General features: G+C 24.8%; 2 protein-coding genes across 3 annotated transcripts; one reads left to right on the top strand and one right to left on the bottom strand.

The window, feature by feature from the left end:
- Positions 1-4144: 4144 nt before the first annotated feature.
- Positions 4145-9856, top strand: LOC113549765 (regulator of G-protein signaling egl-10-like). Of its 2 annotated transcripts, none has more exons than XM_026951228.1 (8): positions 4145-4238; positions 5997-6189; positions 6259-6361; positions 6432-6479; positions 6555-6661; positions 9213-9264; positions 9456-9610; positions 9714-9856. In XM_026951228.1, exons 1-8 carry the CDS (start codon positions 4183-4185, stop codon positions 9762-9764), a joined length of 765 nt encoding a protein of 254 aa, XP_026807029.1. In that variant the 5' UTR covers positions 4145-4182; the 3' UTR covers positions 9765-9856. The 2 variants fall into 2 exon arrangements, with proteins under 2 accessions (XP_026807029.1, XP_026807030.1); XM_026951229.1 differs by lacking the exon at positions 4145-4238 and adding an exon at positions 5560-5632.
- Positions 9857-13210: 3354 nt separating this feature from the next.
- Positions 13211-20308, bottom strand: LOC113549461 (protein maelstrom 1-like). The gene is made up of 10 exons (XM_026950778.1): positions 20033-20308; positions 19002-19130; positions 18568-18742; positions 17388-17534; positions 16631-16761; positions 16436-16577; positions 15810-15979; positions 14466-14618; positions 14036-14161; positions 13211-13297 (listed from the first exon to the last, which is right to left on the bottom strand). The coding sequence occupies exons 2-10, from the start codon at positions 19122-19124 to the stop codon at positions 13259-13261; spliced, it is 1206 nt and encodes a 401-aa protein (XP_026806579.1). The 5' UTR covers positions 19125-19130; positions 20033-20308; the 3' UTR covers positions 13211-13258.
- Between the last annotated feature and the right edge of the window lie 672 nt (positions 20309-20980).

The following is a 20980-nucleotide window of genomic DNA, read 5'->3' as shown; positions in this document are numbered from 1 at the left end:
AAATATATAAATATTGAAAAAATGTATCTATTAGTATTGAAAATTACAAAAAATGAAATATTTTATGATTACAAATATTAAATAAAAGTAATACAAATGATGTTGGTATATAAAATTATGAATATTATTACGAAACAAAGCAATGAGAAACAACATGTTGTTAAAGGTTTGCTAATAAAAAAATTGGACTGTTTGGAATACTTTTGTATTGGCTAAAATACCGTTTTACATAACACATGACGTGATAGGGGTATAATACTTATTCACTACCTATTCATTTATCAGAAGGAGTGTATAATCAATTTCCAGAGATCTTCGGTGAATTTTTCCTATTAAGATATCTTTATCAAAAATTACATATCTTGTTGTTTTAGACGAAGCAGGTGATGTCAAAAGTTGTCAAAAATCAATCAAAAATCAAAAATTACTAAAATATGTACTTATTTACTAATAATGTGAAAATATGTAAGTATACATAAATATGTAAAATAAATTTGGGTTTATTTCAAATAGAATGATCTAAATCGTTTTTTCTAAACACATTTTTTATCGGATTATCGGATTTAAAGTATTTCGTTCCAATAAAACTATGTATTTACAATAAAATCCATTCCTTAGTCATAATGAAGAAAAAGAAATCTCGTCATTGTTCTAACTAGGGATAAAAATTCCGGGAAAAATCGGGAAAGTATCGGGAAAAAACCGTTTTTTTCTCAAAATTTTGGAAAATATGGAAAAAATAAAGAATATTAAAATAATACATTTCCGAAATAAGCCGAAGCTTTCAAAAAATTAAAAATAAAAACCAGAATTTTTGGAAAATTAAAAAATTGTATTTATGCTTAATAAATAGAAGTATAAAATAAATCCAATTAAGTAAATTAATATGGATATTTCATTATTTTTTTTAAAAAGTAAAAATAATGTTACCTATCAAAGATTTAAGTGGGTATGTATAAGAGAGTATTTCCCAGAAAATAAATGATCTGTATTTTTAAACATGATAATTATTGTTAAATTTTAATAATTAATACTTGTAAGTTGTAAATAAAATATATTATAGATAGTCTGATAGTACACGATTGACAATATATTTATAAAATCCGAAAATACATAACAACAAAATATCAAATGTGGGAGACGAGTCTATAAAAACGATAATATTAATCAATAAAAATGATTTTTAATTATTACAATCAATACAAAACTGATTAGTAGGTAATTTGGTACTTGATAAGAAATTTTTAATTATTAATTAATATTTATCATAATATATTATTCATAATATTTATTAAGTATGCAAACTGCAGACGTATATGCATCGTATATTATATGTGTCATATACTATGTCGTATGTCGTATGTCACTGCAATATTCGTGTATCTTGATAATGGAATGTAAATGATTGCAATCATTTGCAATTAATCATAGTAATATTTTAATTTAGGCACTAAAGACATTTTCGCATTGGGCATCACACCTTCTTAGTTCCCCTTGCGTATAATACATACTTAAAAAATTATTTTTTAAAAAGTTAAAATGTTATAATTTATAACTTTATAAGATACCATAATACAGCTAATAGATATTCGGATCCGGATTATTATTACAAATTATAATTATTTATAATTTATAAATAAATAAAATATAGAGCCCGCAAGATTCATTCACTATGCAGACTTCAAAATATAATAATAATGATAATTTATACTTTATAGTATATTAATGGTTTATGAATTATGATTATCAACTATCATTATTTATAGGTATAATTGGAAATTTTAAATGAAACCAATGTTTCCCAATTTTTCTGAGATCCATTTTTTTTTCTCGGAAATTTTGATCCTTAGTTCTGATTGTACCCGCTATGTTGTTGCGAGCTAGTCGTGACAGTTTTTCTACCTGTGAGCATATTTTAATTAATTTTGAAATCATTACAAGCAGCAGAATATAGTTAAATTATTTATAAGTACAACTTGCTGTATTGAATAAATTTAATAACTTTCCAAAAAATTATAAATGTGACCCATACAAAAAAATACCATAATAATATTTACGTTGTATTATAAAGTTACTTTAACGTACCACTTGTTACCGCAACTGTACGTCTGTACCTGTTATTGATTGTAAACAAATTGTGTGGGACGAAAAACGAGAGTTCGTGGCCTCCTAATCGATAAAGATAGAAACCATCCCACTCGATATAGGGTGGTAGGTGATGGTGCAGCTGCCCTCAATTTCGCCCGGGTGAAATGGAAAGTACGTACCTATCTGCGTAGTTGTAATAAATACGGGATTTCTGGTCTAAATGGGGCCAAGGACGCGCGAGTTGAATTTAAACCCAACGCGTAGTGTTTATCCTTTGTAAATAATAATCTAAAAATAATTATCCAGGGTTCGTCCTGGGTAAAAAACACTAAAAAAATCAGGTTGTGAGTGGGCCGCGATGGTAGTTTTATAAGCTCGGTTCTAAAATCAAACAAGAAAAAAATCAATGTTTAGCATCATTATTTTCTATTTGCTTATCTTTATGTAAGTAATATTATTATTTTGCTAATATATTTAACAATCATTAAATAACAATATGTGTTACCATGGTCAATGGTCCTACATGAATTATTAATGCACTGTTTTATTCTGTTTCATAATTAAATTTTTATACAATTTAATATTTTTAATAATTTAAATTAAAAATTATAATTCTATGTGTTTATTTATTTTTTATTTATAATTATATTACCCGAGTATACTTGTTTACTATATAAAAGTTAAATAAAAAATAAATAAACTCGTTTTTTAAGGTACTTTCTGTTTATAGATACTTATATTACATACAGAGTTCAACATTAAACACCATAACTAAGAATGTTGTAGGTACATGGATATTGTCGAGTTTACTCGGGTAATTTTGATATAACCCATAACATTATATTGTAATATTATATGCAAATTTTTTAACGTCAGCAAGTAATTTAAAACACTGTCGTGTAACTTATTTATTCTCAAAGAAGCAACATTTCAATTTTTCATTTTTTTATTTATTTTAGTTATTTTTAGTATGTACTAAAATAATATCCAATATTAAAAAATTATTTTTATCAATTGTAAATAAAAAAATTTAACACGTGGAAGTGTCCTCAAATAAATATCTTGTAAAATGTGTCATACGAGCATAAGTCCATGCCAGCCCCCTCCTTAAAAACATTTTAATTAAGCTTAAAAAGAAAAAAGAAAATCTTTAATAATATTATTTTTATCAACTATATAGTACATCGATCGCTAATTATAACTTATATAATATTACTTATTACTATGGTAATACAATTTTTTTTCGGAAAATAGATATATCTAAATAGGTATACACAATTTTAAACTTAACTTAATAATATGATTTCATATACTTTTTTTCTTCACAATTATATTTTATAGGTTCTGGGTATTTTTTTTTTTTGTTATTATTTATTTAATAAGATTAATTATCTTATTGTTTATTAATATTTTTCAATCTAAACAATAATTGTTCTACAGTCTTTAAAAGTACATAGTATACCTATACACTATACAGGTAGTAGATACGCACCTAGTTCAAGATTTCTATATTTAATCAAATTTTAAACTCAATATTTTTATAATAGAAAATTTGAATTTTTTTATCAATCAGTAGGTATTATACAACCCAAATCCACGAAATCGACATACCTAACAATAATACCGTATCATACTTATTAACCTATTATTATGCCGTCAAAAAACTGCAATTAGCCGGTTTAAATTTGAAATTATTATATATTATTTAATTTTCCATCGTATTACACCGCGTATATTAAATTCGCACACAGTTGAAGAGTCCTCTCCCCCTTCCCCTCTAACCCGTCACCGACACATTCAAACCCATCTGCAGTACAGCAACAATTTCACTCTCGTCACCGATTCCCAGGGTCTAAGGAGAGTGTTTTCGTTGGTGTCCGGTGGGTGACGACCCGCGAGTAGGCGGTGCGCACGCAGTCGGGGTCGCTGATCGGTGCCCGGGTATGAAATCTATACAGCCATCGCTCGTCATTCGATGAACGACCGTCAGACGGCTTGACGCGTACCGTTACACGTATACTTACGACGACTTAGACACCCACCCACTCAACTCTTCGTCATCGATTGTGTCCGGCTGCCGCCAAAGCGCGCAATATGCTCCGTTTTATCAAGAAGCCACTGATTTCTCTTTTCAAAATCATAAAAAGATGGTACGTACGCTATTATTTATACGTATTTTATTCTAGTATTATATACAATTATAATTATAGTATTATTGGGTGGGTATAGGACATGGCATTGGTGATTTATAATATAACAATATAAATAATATAACGTGTGTATTATATAGTTAATTTTTTTCATTAGTTATTATATATTGCTTAGGTATTCATATTTTGTCGGTGGAAGTATAATATGTTAAGCATAGTTATTGAGAGAAGTTTGGTACTTGTACGTTGCGATTGTCTGTTATTGTACGTTTCAACATTTGTTTATTCCGCGACAAAATATTTCAACTCGACAGTAAATAATAATAACATATTTTTTTGCAATTAATTTTTTAACGCTGACTGACGGATATAATATGTTACAGTTTATAATTTTTTTATGAGTCATAATTGAGTAGGTATGTGAAGTAATTAAGTAAACTTTTGGTAGCAAACCTTACATTCCATACGCACCTATTACTACCATCGAGTTTATTAAATTGTATACATAGTTGTACAACGGTACTACCATTATATAACCCCTTCCTCTCTTCCCAATTCCCGCCGACACCACTATCATAAGTCATGAACCGTTGTTATCACTTATCTTTCGAGTACAGTACGTACATTATATTAGATTAGGATTTAGCGGTTCTCAACCCATGGCCCGCGAGCCATAGATATAATATTAAATCTTATATATTATATTTAAAATAATATTATTATACATTTTTTGCTATATTTCTGATCATAATAATATTTTATTCATAAACCATTCTGGTTAAATGTTCGAAAAGACTATCCAGCAACCGCTAATATTGCACTGAGAAACTTGATAAGCTTATATATCTACGTGAACGTGCTTTTTCTACTTTAATTTATTTAAAAAATAAATATAGGAATAAACTGAATGTCGAGAGTCATCTAAGACAAAAACTAACAAGTTTTAATCCAGATATTGACTTTCTCGTGAAGAAAAAGCAATGTCAAAAATCACATTAAATTGTTTATCTTGTGATAAAGTTGAATTAAGTTTTTTATTTAAATTTTTTAAATTTTTTATTTGTAATAACTATATATACATGTATATATATATATATATATTATAATTTTATGAAAGCATATATAGGTATGCTATGGGTGGGCCTCAAATATTTTTTACGAAATTAGTGGTCCGCGAAACTAAAAAGGTTGGGAACCGCTAGATTATCAATTTAGTGTGCAGTGGCTGTGATTTTTATTCAATACTGACTACTCAGTATACAAAATCAGATTATTGTATTTTGTAATGTCGTTGTTACGGTTCGTAATTAAATCTATTCCTTATTCAAAGTTAATCATTCCCACCTTGTTGTTGGGTGCGTTAATTGTATGATAGCGGCGTACTTGAAACATAGGTAATAATTATATTTAATGAATTATAATACTATTAATTACAAAAATCGTTAATCGTTATGCTACCTATTATGCGGTTTGGGAATATAGAAATGGAAGCCATTATTACAAATTAACAAGTAAACTGTCGCAAGACATTAGAACAATGCAATGTTGATAAAAATAAAAATAAACAAATAGATAATAAATAGATATTTTAAAAACTATTGATAGTTATTTGCTACTTCAGTAGATTTAACTTTCCGAGTTAAGTACTTCATTATAATATTCAGCAACTGGGAGTCTTGTATTTTCTCAGATTGCTGTTTTTCTTAATAGTATGACGAACTGACAGTATTTAACTATTTTTTTTTTACTTTTCCTTAGGATTACTAGACAGTCTGCTAGTAATGGCGATTTGTCCATCTCGTTTACCATCGGTTTTCTAGATAACGGTTTGTCCATCGATTCGCTCATGAAATTGCAAGATATTACATTTGATGAAATATTGCCAAACCCGGTGGTCAAGAAATTGAAGAGAGAATATGTTGAAATGCTGAACCATATCATTAACATAAAAGTAAATGTCATCTCGTTTTTCATTTCATTTTTATTTTTTGTTCAATGTCACTGTTTTTTTGTTTCGTAGGTGAGTGACCTTATAAATCGCATGAACAACAAGGTTGAACGTATCCCTTTGAATACGATTATAAAAAGTGCAAAACTGATATTTCCACGCATACAGATGAAAGGTAAATAACTCATACTTATGACATTACAATAACTGTAAAATTTTATGCAATGATAATAATTTTTTTCTAGGGAGCAGTTTGATATTGTGGTTTATAAACACAATGGACTTTAATCAGGGTAAGTTCATTTTGGCCTTGGAAACATTTTTAGATGACTTATAGAAGAAAACTTAGTATAATGTTTTAATTTTAGATGAAGCACAGTACATGGCAAATTTATTATCATCACACATCATCGTGTTCACAATTGTTAATCATTATCTGACTTTGTTGAACGTTGGTTGCTTTTATCGTAAAAAAGTAAGTATTAAACAAAGACATCTAAATTAGTATCTCTACCTATTACGTCAAATTATATTAGTTATATCAGTTATAATAAACAAACGAAACTCGCTAATTATTTCTCAATAATAAATTAAATAAATAAATATGATAAATATATAATAAGATTTATAATACGATATATGTATTTGATGTTTATTTTTTAATCATTTTTTTAATACAATATAGAATATGAAATAGATACCTATGTAATTCTAATTAACGAATTCCTCTATGTTACGAATATTTTTTGTTGTATGGAAGTTTTACTGTACTACAATTATAATATTATAAATCTTAATATTTTTAACATGTTGATAAGAGACTTTTTTTATTTTTACGTACCTATAAACTCTTTTTTCTATTATTCAATATTCAAAAGAATACATTTGTATTTCATAATAAAATATATTTAAAATATAATTAATGTAATAATACGGATGCCCTTAATTATATTATAAAATTAAGTTTTATTAAATTATTTAGAAACAATATGTCTTAATACATACTATATTATAATATTATACACTATACAATATTATATCTATAAAATAACAATTAAACAAATGAAAAATACTATATCTAATCCATTTTTTTTCTTGTTACAAAAATATATCTACTATTGATTGCTATTTAATATCAATAATCTTAGAAATGTTTAAAATAGTTAATAATAATAAAAAAAACACCATCTAATATTTTAAGCATTAGAATATAATATATATATATATATATATATTTGAATTTGACCCTCCAACTACTATCAGACAAACTAATATACTATAAAATAGTTTCAACAATATTATTATTTATAATAGTTTAGATTCTGAGCAGAATAATAAATGGTATTGGTTTTACGATGATATGTGTTTTATTGTAAAAAAACTTTGATTTTCAACTTTTGGTCTCATTTGAAGAAAAAAAATGGATTTAATTGAATCATAAAAAAAAAACAAAAATAAATTTTCAGAATTTTCAGGTTAAACCAGTTAGTTTGGTTAAGTTAGAAAACACTGGTCTTTTTTTGGTATAAAAAGAATTCTAATTTTGATTCAAATGAATGAAAGACTTTTTTATAGACAAAGAAAGATACAGGTGTCATATTTTTTTCATACATTTGTTCTTTATATAAACAGTATTAGGTTGTCAAATTTAAATTTGACTATAAGTATAACTTAGAAAAATCATGTCTACAGTACTACAGTAGTGTGATTCAACCTTTGGAATACTACTAATGTGACTTTTAACAATATTTAAATCTTTTCGGGGGTGCAATTAGAAGGCTTATGGTATTTTATTTTGTCATTACCAATAAATAAATCATTTTCAATGCTTTCCATACAGGTTTAAACTACTCTATGGGTTATAGACAATTTTGTACAAAAGAATATTAAACATACTCTCATTTTAATTTTTTCTGCATTAACTAATAAATACCATCTTGAAACTTTTTTCAAGTTTATTAGTGTTGATTTTTCTGAGCATTACTTCACCATTTTCTATAAGACCTGACAAGTACATTTTTTGTTTGGTATAATCTGCAAGCTGCCAATATTTTTGGCAACAAATTTCACAAATATGATACTGGAATTGGACATCATATTCTATAAATTCAACAGAGTATACAATTTTTAAATTACGTATTAGAAAAAAAATACATAATAATAAATAGTTATATTTTTACCTAAATTTGACACATAGAAACTGATTTTTGAAACTGAATTTGAACTTCAGTTAGGTCATTTAATGACTTAACTAAATGACTAAATGACATTAACATTTTTTTTTCTTATTTCTTAAATAAGTCAAAAAGGCACTATAAATCACAACAACTACAGTGAGTTCCGCTTAATGTATTCACTGGTTTATTGAATCAACTATTTATTAGAACCAAAATTGAAAATCCTAAACCAGTTCTTTTGTTACTAATGTTAAATTACCCTTTAATTAGAATCATCAAGTACCAGATAATTGAATCATTTTTAGAGTTATAAAAACGTTCTTATCGTTTTAATGGTATTTCAAACTTTCACTAAAAGAAACAAGAATTGTTTTGAAAAAGTTAAAAGGAGCTACTCAAAAATATGTTGAAAACAATACTTTTCAGTTGTTCCAAAAGTTATAAGTACAATATGTACATACATCATTATTTATTTATTTTTAAATAATTAAAAATCATGTATATATTATATTAACTGAATATGGATTTTAATTTCAAGCTATATATGAAAATTAAATTAGTAGATTCTAAAGTACAATCAAAAATAGATATTTTTTTTATTGGATTTTAATCTAATTTTAAACATACATATAAATATAAACTCATTAATAAAAAAAAATGTTTTATGGAAACAACTGGTAAATAGAATCAAAATGATCTGAATCAATGTGATCACATTAAGTGGAATTCAGTGTATAATTAACTTAATCTATAAAATGGGTTATTCAAAATAAATAACAATGTTGTAACCCAATTTATTAAGTTTGTTATTTAATCATTAAAATGTCTATATTGTATTTTTTGTTACAGTCTTCAAGCTCACAAATAACTTATAAAACTCATTTGAATGATTATGATTATGGTGAGTATAAAATATAAATATGCCAGAATCTTATGTGTTTTCAGAATTAGATTTTTTGTAAATCACTATCATTAATATTTTAAATTCTTTTTTGATTTCAATTCTGTATAATAGTATTATGTATTTATTAGTATGCTTTTATTTTATTTATTTTTTGTAGTAAATTAATTTATGTATACATTTTTTTTTAGCTATATACTTGTGTAAAAGAGAAATTGAAGAAAACTTAAATGGAGATTTGCTTAACTACAAAGTGAAAAAGTCCGCAAAAGCCAAAGTGGATTTTAATATTTGGGAATTTGAGTTTCAACTAGCAGATGATAAGTCAAAAACATGCAATAATAATGTAATGTTATAAAATTTGTTTTTATTAGATTACTTTATAGTTATTCTTAATATGACTGAAATAAAATAAATACATATATTGTAATATATTTGTATTTTTTCAGCCAAATGACAAAACATATAAGAGAGAATTACAAGAATCTCAACTTCAATGAATTACTCCAGAATCAAGCTTTAAAAATACTTAAATAAAATACTTACCATACAAATCTTAATCAAAACTACTATTTATGCTCTAAAATAAAATTACTCTTATTATGATGATTCTTGATTTCAGTAAATTAAAAGTGTTAATTTTTTTATTCATATTATTAGAATCGCTTTCTGTTAATTTAAATTTAAAGACCATAAGAGTATATTTGATTTGCATACTCCATTTATTTTATAATTAAACCACTCGGTTGCCCAAAACTCACCAAGTAGTCATATATCCACTTCTTGATAGCCACCAGTGCTATTTATGATTCTCCATATAAGTATGGGGTTTAGCACTGACGCTAATGATCAACGACTACTGCCGATGATTATCACCCAATGATAGTGTTAACTTGAATTGGTCAGACAATGATCCACGTTATATTCTTTGCGTACAAAAGTGGTTTAATATTAACCTAAATGAAGTATGCATTTACAAAATTTCCAAAAATTAAACTAGATTATGAAGAAAAAAATGTATATTTACATTGAATGCAGTCAAAATAAGAATCATTTTATCTATAGTATAATATTAGCTTATTAGTTTAGATTAGTTAATAATACATAAATTATATTAATTAGTATAGAATTTATAAATGTTTTCTTGTATTACTACCAACTATGAGCACCCATAAATATTTCATTAGAAATTACAAACCCAACTTTAATGTAAGGTTTATTTAAAAAAAAAATGTAAATTCTTAATTTCCTAATTAGGATACACAAACACATAGGCTTCAAAATTTATCTCATAGCTGATGTTAACTGTTTTATTAATCAGATTTATGTTTGCCACATAATGTTATGCTTTATGAGGTAGGTAAGGTTGGGAGTGTTGACAAATATTTAACAACTTCTGACCCTATGTACCTTATATAGCTTAACAACAAGGCATACTAATTCAAAATTACAACTAAAATTACACTGCATCATATGCTAAATTGTTTGAATTAATTTTTATTTTATACTACTCATATACTCACATGTATGTTAATTAATTATTATGTATTCAATATATTTATTTTCTACTTTTTGTGAAATTTTTAATTATTTCTTGCACATAAATTTGTGTTTATCATAGTGATTAATTAATTAAAAATGATCAATAAAATCTTGTAACATGATTGTAATAATTTATAATTTACAATTATTTCTTTTTTATAAATAATTTTACTGAAGTATGGGTTTGGAATTTTTCATAGTTATTTCACTGTTTGACATTTGTATTAGTGTAGTATTTTAAAATATATAATATTAGAATATTAGAAATTTACAAGTTATTAGAATACAAAAATAACCATTTAATATTATATTGTTTATATAAATTTAAACCATTGCTGTTTTAAATTTTAAAATATATAACAATAATAAGCCAAAAATCATTAAATGTTTTTATTACTTTTTATTTTTTTAAATCTTCTATGAAATTACTGGGCCTCACTAAGACAAACTCGTGTTGAGGCCCAAGGTTATCTACATTACAGAACATGTATTAATAATATTTACATTATAAAGCTAATTGTATGCAATAATACAAATAAAAATGCAATATGAATAGTATATAGGTAGACAAAAATTATTTGATGATAACAGTAACTAATTAAATAAATCAAAAATAACAAATAATAAAAATACATAAAAATAATAACAATATGGTAAAATTGTATTCACATATTAGCAACGTCATATTCATGTATTAACCAGCGTGAGATATGTTTCTTAAATAACGGCAATGGCATATTAGCTATGAATATGCCCATCATTGTTTTGTGGAAATTATGTTTTTGGAGCAATCTTTGATTTTTCTGATTGCTTTTACAAAAATAAAATATTTTGACTCCTGTGGATTAGGAAAATACACAGTGTATAGTGTGTGTTACATGATAAAATTTACAAATTTTGCATTCATCGGTTAAATCATAAAAATAGTGAATACTAGTGAAATTTTACAAAGATTCAGATTTATATGTAAGTTGCATTGCTCAACCATAACAATTAATTTTTTTTTTTTTCTGGTAAATTATATGTTTCATGACAAAACTATAGATGGAAAATGTAAATTGTTTATGGAAAATATTATGATCAGACGTGCTATACAAAATACATTTTTATAAAACAATTTAAATGGAGTAACTGGGGCCCAGGGATACATTTTACACCAACTTTAATAACTTAAGAAGAGGTTGAAAATAAACGCCAAAATTAAAAACACAAACGAGTACAATTAATAGTAAAAACTATTCACAATTATTCTTTTTTTAGGTACATCAAAAAACAATGTATTGCTTCAAAAACTGTTTTTAAATAAAAGTTACCATTTTTACCTTAAATTCTAATATTCCTCTAAATAATGTTTTTCAATATTGACCTCTAAAAAGTACCAACAGAATAAATCAAACAATCCTTAAAGATAAAAATCTAATAGTAAGTATGAGTAATACTTGTATTACTAATTTTTAACTAAGTTATATTACTTTTAACTTAACTAACAATTTTGTAAATTTAATTAACTTAAAACGATTAAAACCACTCATAGTAATGTAGTGACTAGTGAGCTGAATCAGAGCGATCATTTTCTATAGTGATAGAAGTCGCGGTGAAAATAAAAAGATAATGAAAATATTTCAGTGTTTTCCAATTTAAAATATTACTATAAATCCAAATGACAAAACCCTGAAGGACCCTGGCTTCAAGGTGCTTGCTCTAAATCAGGTAAATCACAACTGTCAGAGTCCTATCCAGGGCACTTATAAAGTCGGTTTCCCCCACCCTACTTCTCATATCAGAATAGGAATTATGGTGAATAGAAGTATTTATGTATATCTGTATGACTATATAATATATCAAAAATATCTGTAGTACAAAATAAAGGCCCAAGATATAGTATGATATATCATGATTGCATGTAGTGTTATGAACCCAGCTTTTCCTTGTCATATTCTAGAATGTATTAGTGTATTACCTACATCGTAGTATATTGTTATAATATGTATGGAATATCAAAGCACGCAGTAGTAATAAATTTATCTTTTTAGTCAGCCATAGTCATTGCTTAATCTTGATCAGAAGTAAAATGGACTTAGAAGTCAAATTACTCATTTTTGAAGGGATAATTTATGTATATATAATATATATAGTATTACTTGTATTAATATAATTATATAATTAAATATACTTCAATTGCTTTATAACTTATCAGACCTTTGATAAACTTATTAAGTCAAATTAAAATTTTGAAAAAATCATAAAATATTTCAAGACACTCATTATTAAATATTATTCAAACAGTTGTTTATTTTCATAAATTAAATTCTTCTCTTTCTTGGAGATAATTGTAATTTAAATAAAAATAAATTTTTATTACACAAATGAAACATTAGATAATAAAAAAAAAATCTTATATTAAGATGTGTTAACTGTTTCTTTCATTGACTGTTTAAATGAATTAATATGTTCAATATAGATTATTTTCTTCGTCACTTGAGCAAGAATCCTAAAAATAAATAAAAATAAAAATAATTTAAATAACATATAAAACCAATGGTAATTAGTTATACAACTATCAAAATGGAAAAATATACAAATGTTTTTCATACACAAGTATCATGTAACTAATACTAATAAATAATGTATTAGATAACTTTTAATGAAATGTGCTAATCATAGTTATCCAATTTATTTTTTTGAAATATTAATATCAGCTAAGTTGTTAAAACAATAACTAATAATAATAGTAATAATACAAAACCGATTCTATTTTATTGAATAAAACACAGATACAAAAGATTAATATTAAATATAGTAATGGAATAATTGAGCTGACATGAATTAACTTTAGAATATCTTTTAAGGAAAAATAACTTAAGTTTAGTTTTGGAAGTGCATACTGCATGGATACCTACATCAACTTATATTAATATTATAAATTTTGTTTTTTGTTAACTTTTCCATTTTGTGTAAAATTTTGATTATGTATATGATTTATTTTTTTTAAGCTGTCTAATCGAAATTAAAATTGGCCAGTTAGTGGTAAAATATTATGCTATTATAAACAATATAATAAAATTTCAACCAGAACGTGAACAGGTTTTACCACCTATAAAGTTATAACTACATGCCAAGACACATTAAAACACACATTTACTATGCATACACTTTAGCAGCCAGCATATAAAATATAATATTATATAAGATCGTATATTATATTAATGAAATTATTTTATAATATTACTTGTTGTGTTTGTGCAAGAATTGATGATTTGATACAGTTAGACAATATAATATCATCCTTTGGAGTATTTATATCTATTAATTTTAGATCTTGTTTGGTGAATGGTAAATTTGCATTTTCAATAATCTTAAATAAACAATACAAGATAATAAAAATTTATTTAGTGTTGATATATAGTGATGAATCAATACTCTATACTCTATACTCTATTCGGAATGAAATAGTACCTTGGCAGCCAGTTTGTGCGCATGGGCGTGGCTTTACTACAAAGCAGGCCTGCAGATAGTTGACTCGGTAGGGTGGACAAACAGGTGTTGTCTGACTTCCGCTCGACGAAAACTGGTTGCCGCTGAGGTACGATCTCATTCCGAATAAAGTATATATAATAGTTATACTATGTAAAAATGATGATATTTTGCTTTTGAATTACCATTTTTGAGCCATCTTTTAATTGAGCTGCTATGTGTCTGCCAGGTACAATCTGTAAACTAGTATATGTACTTACATGCTTGCAAATATTAGACATCCACTGAATAACACGGGCTTTGGAACATTTGAATGCAATATCTTTCATTTCATGGTACTAAATAATAAATAGTAGTTCATTTAAATGAATTTGTTGTATGATACAAATTATTGTACTTGTATATATTATGTTATAAATTATTATTATATTATATCATATATTATTGTTATTATAGAATAAGAATTTCTACCGGTATAAAATCTTCACAAGCATAAATATTTGAATTATTGGTTTATTATGGTCCCATTGAATTAATGATGCATGAATTACCAAAATCATTGCATAATATAATCACGTTTCTCAACATCTTAAAAAAAATTTTATGATGGATTCAGTGGCAGATCCAGATATTGTTTTAATAGGGACATATTATTTATATTTTCAGTAAATTATATAATTATAAATTATATATTAAATAAGTATACGATAATACACGAGTAAAATATGTGAATTAAGTTTTAACAGCAACTGTTCGACTATTATATAGGTATTTATTTAATTTTTAAAACTATATCTATAAAAAAATAAAAATAAACGACTATTTCCAAAAATGTATGTAGTCCATTGACAAGAAGGGCACATGCCCCTAAGCCTCACTAGATGAATTTCAAAAAGACTGCTATTGATATGACAAATTGTATATTTGATTAAAGTGTTTAAGTCAAAAGGTGCTTTTTTATCTAAATCAATTTTAATGGCAACAATTTCAACAATTAGGCATTTATTTCTTATACAGAAGAAGTAAAATACATTTTAAAATAAATTACGGTAGATTAATAAACATTTATACCTCTTAATGAAATAATATACTTATATGACATCTTATATACAATTGTTATAATATTAAAATATTTTTAAGAAACTTATATTAGTAAGAAATTTGAAAGGTCTAATGAGGTCCTAATATTTAGTGATGAACGATGATAACAAATGGTAAATAGATAATATTATATATTAACTTAAAACTTAAACATGGTTAATAATTAGAAGGGAAATATGTTTTATTTTAATATTTTAAAAGATACTGTTTCTGTAGAAATTATTTGTAAAGTGAACTGCAAGTTTAAACTTCATTTAATTGTAAATATTTTAAAACTATGTTTACTAATTATTAATTAAAGTAAAATAAATCAAAAACATATACACTTATTAATATTAATTTATTAAAGTAAACATAATTTATTATTCAACCTACTTAAATAAAAATTGTATCATTACAATTAAAATGGGTACTTAATATATCATTACCGTACAGCCAAGACCATGTCCAAACATATCAGATTCTAATATGTCTTGAACTGACATTCCTGGTCTTATATTTTGTGGATCCAAGTGTACATTAATTTTTTTTTTGATTTCCAACAATAATTGATTAATACTTCCTATTTTGAATATAGGCTTATAATGTTTAGCATCATCTATAAAATTTATAAAACATTTTGAGTATTATAATATAAGAGTAGGTAGGTTATACTGAGTGATTCATTTATCAAGCACTACTTATTATTTCAAAATTTATTTGTTTTTGAAAATATTAAATAGTAGAAATAAAACAACAACTTTTTTTTAATTAATATTTCTATTGCTTAATGTTTTTATTTTTTTTTATTCTTTTATACATTTAATTTCATATTCTAAAGCAGAATATTTTTTAGAGTATTTCGGTACACATAAAAATTCGGACAAATAGTTTATGAGATATAAGTATTTAAAAATTAGGTAAGCGGTATCTCTCCGTAACTCAAAAATCTGCTCAAAATTTGACTTAAAAATTAAATATTTATAAAATGTATACAAATTATCTTTTCTAGTAAAAAAAACACTGAAATGTGTTAATGATAAATAAATAAAATATTACATCATAATTAATTTACCTTTTGGGAAAACCGTAGAGTAAAGTCTTTCCAAACTACTTTTAGTTTTCATTATATCCATGCCGATTTCTGTCTCTGCAGTGTATAAATATGGTAAGTCCAATGTGCCATTTTGAAAATCAGTATGGTTGATTTGTCCATCCTAAAATAATGTAGTTAATAGTTAAGAAATAACTATACAATAATTGCATTTACCTTTAAAAATGTTAAAAATTCCAATAATATATTTTGATAATCATCCGGATGTTCATGCCAACAATAAATTTGATGAAATAGATCGGAATATTCTCTCATACCTCCAGCAAAACCTCTTGGGTAAATTTTAGCTGTATAAATAATTTAAGTTACTTTGAAAAAAAATTTATTTTATTTTCAAAATAATTAACTATTAATTGGTTTATATAACTTGTAATGTAAGAAATTTAAATATTATGTTTAAGAAAAACTTGTATTATCTTTTTCACTAACAAAATAGAAGAATTAAAAATTCCAAAAGGGAGGTAGGTGACCACTATGTATCAGATGAAAATATACTTAAAATTATTGCAAATAATTATAAAGTGGGTTCACTAAATTTTGTTTAAAAAATATTTACTACACATTTTTAAATTCTGAGCCACTCTATAGCTAATGATAAAATGCTTAGATTTTTAACTTTGGGGCGGTTTTACTTCAATTCTAGTTAATTATTGAATGTAATTCAGTAAATAAATCAAGTATCATTAAAAAAAAAAATTGCTATAAAAAATCCAAGAATTTTTTATCAAAAATGTTAGCCATAAAAATGATTTTAGCCATAATACTTGTGATATAATACAATAAAATAAAAAAATATAAAAAATATTTAGTTTGGATAAATATAATACAATTAAAAAATTTAGTGAAATATTTAGTTTTAACATTACACTATAGTAGGGGACCACAATACTACTATGATATTTTAAATACTTACAAATACCAATAATTTTATGATATGTACGAGAAACACCATTTATTAAATTAAATTCTACTGCTGCTATTTCAGCAGGAAAATAATATTGTTCTCCGTTATGGGTATGACAATTAATATGCAATAAAATAAATTTCTTTTCAAATAATTCTGAAAAATAAAATTTTTTAATATTATAATATTTTAACTCATTCCAACATTATTAGAGGCATGGTTTAGTAGCCTACGATTAGTATATTAAATGTCTATGAACCGTTAAATTAAACAATTTTTTGCACAACACAGCAAAAATACATAAAATATTTAAAAAATAAATTTTTCTTTTCATATCAATGTATATTAAATTATTATTTTATTTTATTAACTTCATTCGATTTAATAAACTGTATACAAATCTTTCCAGATTTATAGTAAAAATAATTGAGAATAAACTAGTACTATTAGTAAATAAAAATAATTGTATTAGTTATTTTTTTTAACAATTAATGACATAAATATTTACCAAGAAAATAAGCAAAATAATTGAAAACTGGATACTAGAGATACACATAATATACGTAAGAAATATGAATTGCATTCATATTGTTATATTATAATATTACATTGCATTTATAGTTTTATATATTATATTATATCAAAACTATAATTTTAGTAAAAACAAAAACTAAAATATTCTAAAAATATTGGCAAGAGATAACAAATTATGTTCTTATTTTTAAGTTTGATAATAGGTCAATTCATTGTAATATTAAAATTGACAAAATAAAATCAGTTCCACTAAAAGCAAACTTGCTATGTTGTACATTTGTACGAAGAAGACAATACATATGGATGTAAAAACCTTTTAATAACAATTTTCAAATGATTGAAAGATATTCAAATTATTTAGAAAAAATTTTAAGAATAATTGGGTCTACTTTATAATTTGAATATATTATACTTAGGTAATCTTGTCTTATACAATTTATATAACTTTCTCTTTAACTAATAATAATACTTTTATAAAATTAATTGATTATAATATTTATTAATTTTATATGTTAATAAACTTAACTTATCAAAACAAATCAGATTCATTTCTACTAAGGAACTGAATGATCTCTATATCAATAAATATATTGTACATATATTTTAACTATAATTTATAGAACTTAATAGAACAGCTTTATATAATAGTTCTTACCCTTATCATTTGGAATAAATTCAAACATCTTGGTCAAATATTTCTGCATATTCGAAAAATCATTGCTATTATTACGTAGATCACTAATTTTTGTAAACGGCTTTTCATTATCTTGGTTTGAATTATTTTTACGTGCAAGAACTTTATATTTATTTTTTTCTTCATCAGTCATAGACTATAATTTAATATAATAATTATTATCAAAATTAACTTTAAAATCTTTTACTATATTAGGAGTGGCCAAACTATCATTAAATATTTAATCATACAATATTTATTTACAAGAGTTATAGTTAAAGTTATTTGTTATTATTGTTATTGAATTAATACAAAGATTTAAAAAAAAATGATTATATTTTTAATAGTATATACTAATAAGTAAAAACTAGACCACTCCCAAACTACACAGTAGATACCATTTAAAGATTACTTACATTCCATATCGGTGCTAATTTATTACTTAATTGTTGAAAACTAGAAGGTTTATTTCCTTTATTAATTTCTTCATTTCTATAATCAGTCAAGAAAATATAAAATGCATTTTTCTTGGTAGCCATATTTATCTATAGAAAAAAAAATGCTGCATTAATAAGTAATAAATTAATTAGACAAACTTAAAACTGTGATTAAGTGTATAATCTACCAACTTACATTTCTTACCAATAAAATTAAATAAAATTGTTTAAAATAACTGGTGTTCTCTTTACATCCATTAAAATACAGTATCTACACTTTTTAAAAGTAAACATTTGCAGTTTAAGATTGTATATATTTAAGATAAAAATTAACACTATAAAGTTAAGATAACATGATATAAAAACGTATTGATAGTTAGAAAGTTATTTTACTAGTTATATAAAATATGTTTTTAAATTTCTTAGTTGTTAAGTTTTATATAAATTTATTGTCGGTGTAAAACTGAAAATTTGCTTATCAACAAATACTAATAATTTCTAAAGAAAAATTAATGGAAAATTAAGATTACTGTATGAGTATGACTATATAATCAAAATGGAACTTTTATTAAGCATAGAGATGTCCTAAAAAGTTACCAAAATTTTCAAAAAATTTTTCAGTTGTGTTCGAGTTAACAATTAACTAAATCAGTATTGATAGATAAATCGGTTGCAATATAAATCAAAAATTTACTGTCTTAATAGGATATTTTATTAATTTTTGTTTTAATACCAAGTTTTGAGCATAAATACTCGTGCTTTAAGTAGGTTACCCATGGAGATAATATTAATTTTATAAGAATGTTCGTAGCACCCTGGCGGATGCTGATATTTACGTTTTATATAATAAGATTCCCAATAAACTAAACATATGTATAATACATGTACAGCTACAATATATTTAAAATGTTGTAAGTGTACGTCAGTTTTTACACATCACGTATTGAAATATTTAAAATAATTCTTATTTTGAATCATTCAATAATAATATTTTAATGTTCATACTTTACCTTCACTTAATTCCAATAGTAGTGCAAGAAAACTGTAGAACGAAAGTACTATAGAGTATACAACAGTAATAAAAGAAACAATCAATAAATTGGAAAGCAAACGTCGTGGGTATCAAACGTAAAAATGACAAGTTATTAATTAGGAACAATCTAAGAACGATCGACTTAAGATAATATATTGGCACGGTGACGCTTATCAGTAAGTGTAGTACCACAGAATATATCTGTGTTATAGTCACGCAACGATTATCTACAATCAGGCCTACGACACGCCAATGTAATTACTGTGTGCCGGACATAGTATTAGTATTAGTTAATATTAAATTTAACCTATTCTGTGGTAGTATACAACTCTATAGTGCCGGACGATTATTGTATCCTCCACAGATATCTAAACAAGTGTTTATATATATGTGATTGTAACCTTAAAGTAAGCGATTCAGTAACGCGAGTAAACAAATGAACATCGTATAATTTTGGTGCGTGGACTCGTAATCGACAAATGGTCTGATAACAAATATGTGATAAGAATTACGAAAGGTTCCAAACAAACCGTGCTGGTTCAGACCGTTTTAAATAGGTGTACAGGGAAGACATAATTTGAACTATTATTTCCGTTCAATGTTTAGCCTAATGACTATTCATTATTTATAATATACGTGTTTTTACAAATTTTAATTCAAAAACCTTGAAGATTGGTGTATTTATCCGTGTGAAAATCGAATTTTCTAAAAGTAAATATTGATAAAGAACAATATTGCATATAAACTACCAGCTACTACTCCAATAAATAAAAGTTAAGTGTACCAATGTCCCATAATTATTTTAATCAGTAAAGAAGACTGTAAGTTTTTTAGGTTCCTTGCAAATGAGGTATCTAGGTACAACGCAATAATTGGGTTAAATCAGTAAGGTACTTTGTTAACTTTATTTAAATTATTATACTTT

The sequence above is a fragment of the Rhopalosiphum maidis genome, chromosome 1 (assembly GCF_003676215.2).
Source record: "Rhopalosiphum maidis isolate BTI-1 chromosome 1, ASM367621v3, whole genome shotgun sequence".
In the NCBI taxonomy this organism is placed as follows: Eukaryota; Metazoa; Arthropoda; class Insecta; order Hemiptera; family Aphididae; genus Rhopalosiphum; species Rhopalosiphum maidis.
Note: the sequence above shows the minus strand (reverse complement) of the source record. Positions and strands in the feature narration are given on the sequence as shown.

Bases quoted from the DNA above. Each gene is read 5' to 3' on its own strand.
- LOC113549765 (XM_026951228.1), top strand. From the start codon at position 4,183: ATGCTCCGTTTTATCAAGAAGCCACTGATTTCTCTTTTCAAAATCATA. The intron at 4,239-5,996 runs GTACGTACGCTA...ACTTTTCCTTAG, and splicing joins TTCAAAATCATAAAAAGATG to GATTACTAGACAGTCTGCTA. The intron at 6,480-6,554 runs GTAAGTTCATTT...TTTTAATTTTAG, and splicing joins CACAATGGACTTTAATCAGG to ATGAAGCACAGTACATGGCA.
- LOC113549461 (XM_026950778.1), bottom strand. From the start codon at position 19,124: ATGGCTACCAAGAAAAATGCATTTTATATTTTCTTGACTGATTATAGA. The intron at 17,535-18,567 runs GTAAGAACTATT...TTTATTTTTCAG, and splicing joins ATTTATTCCAAATGATAAGG to AATTATTTGAAAAGAAATTT. The intron at 14,162-14,465 runs GTAATTCAAAAG...TGTTTATTTAAG, and splicing joins TAAAAGATGGCTCAAAAATG to ATTATTGAAAATGCAAATTT.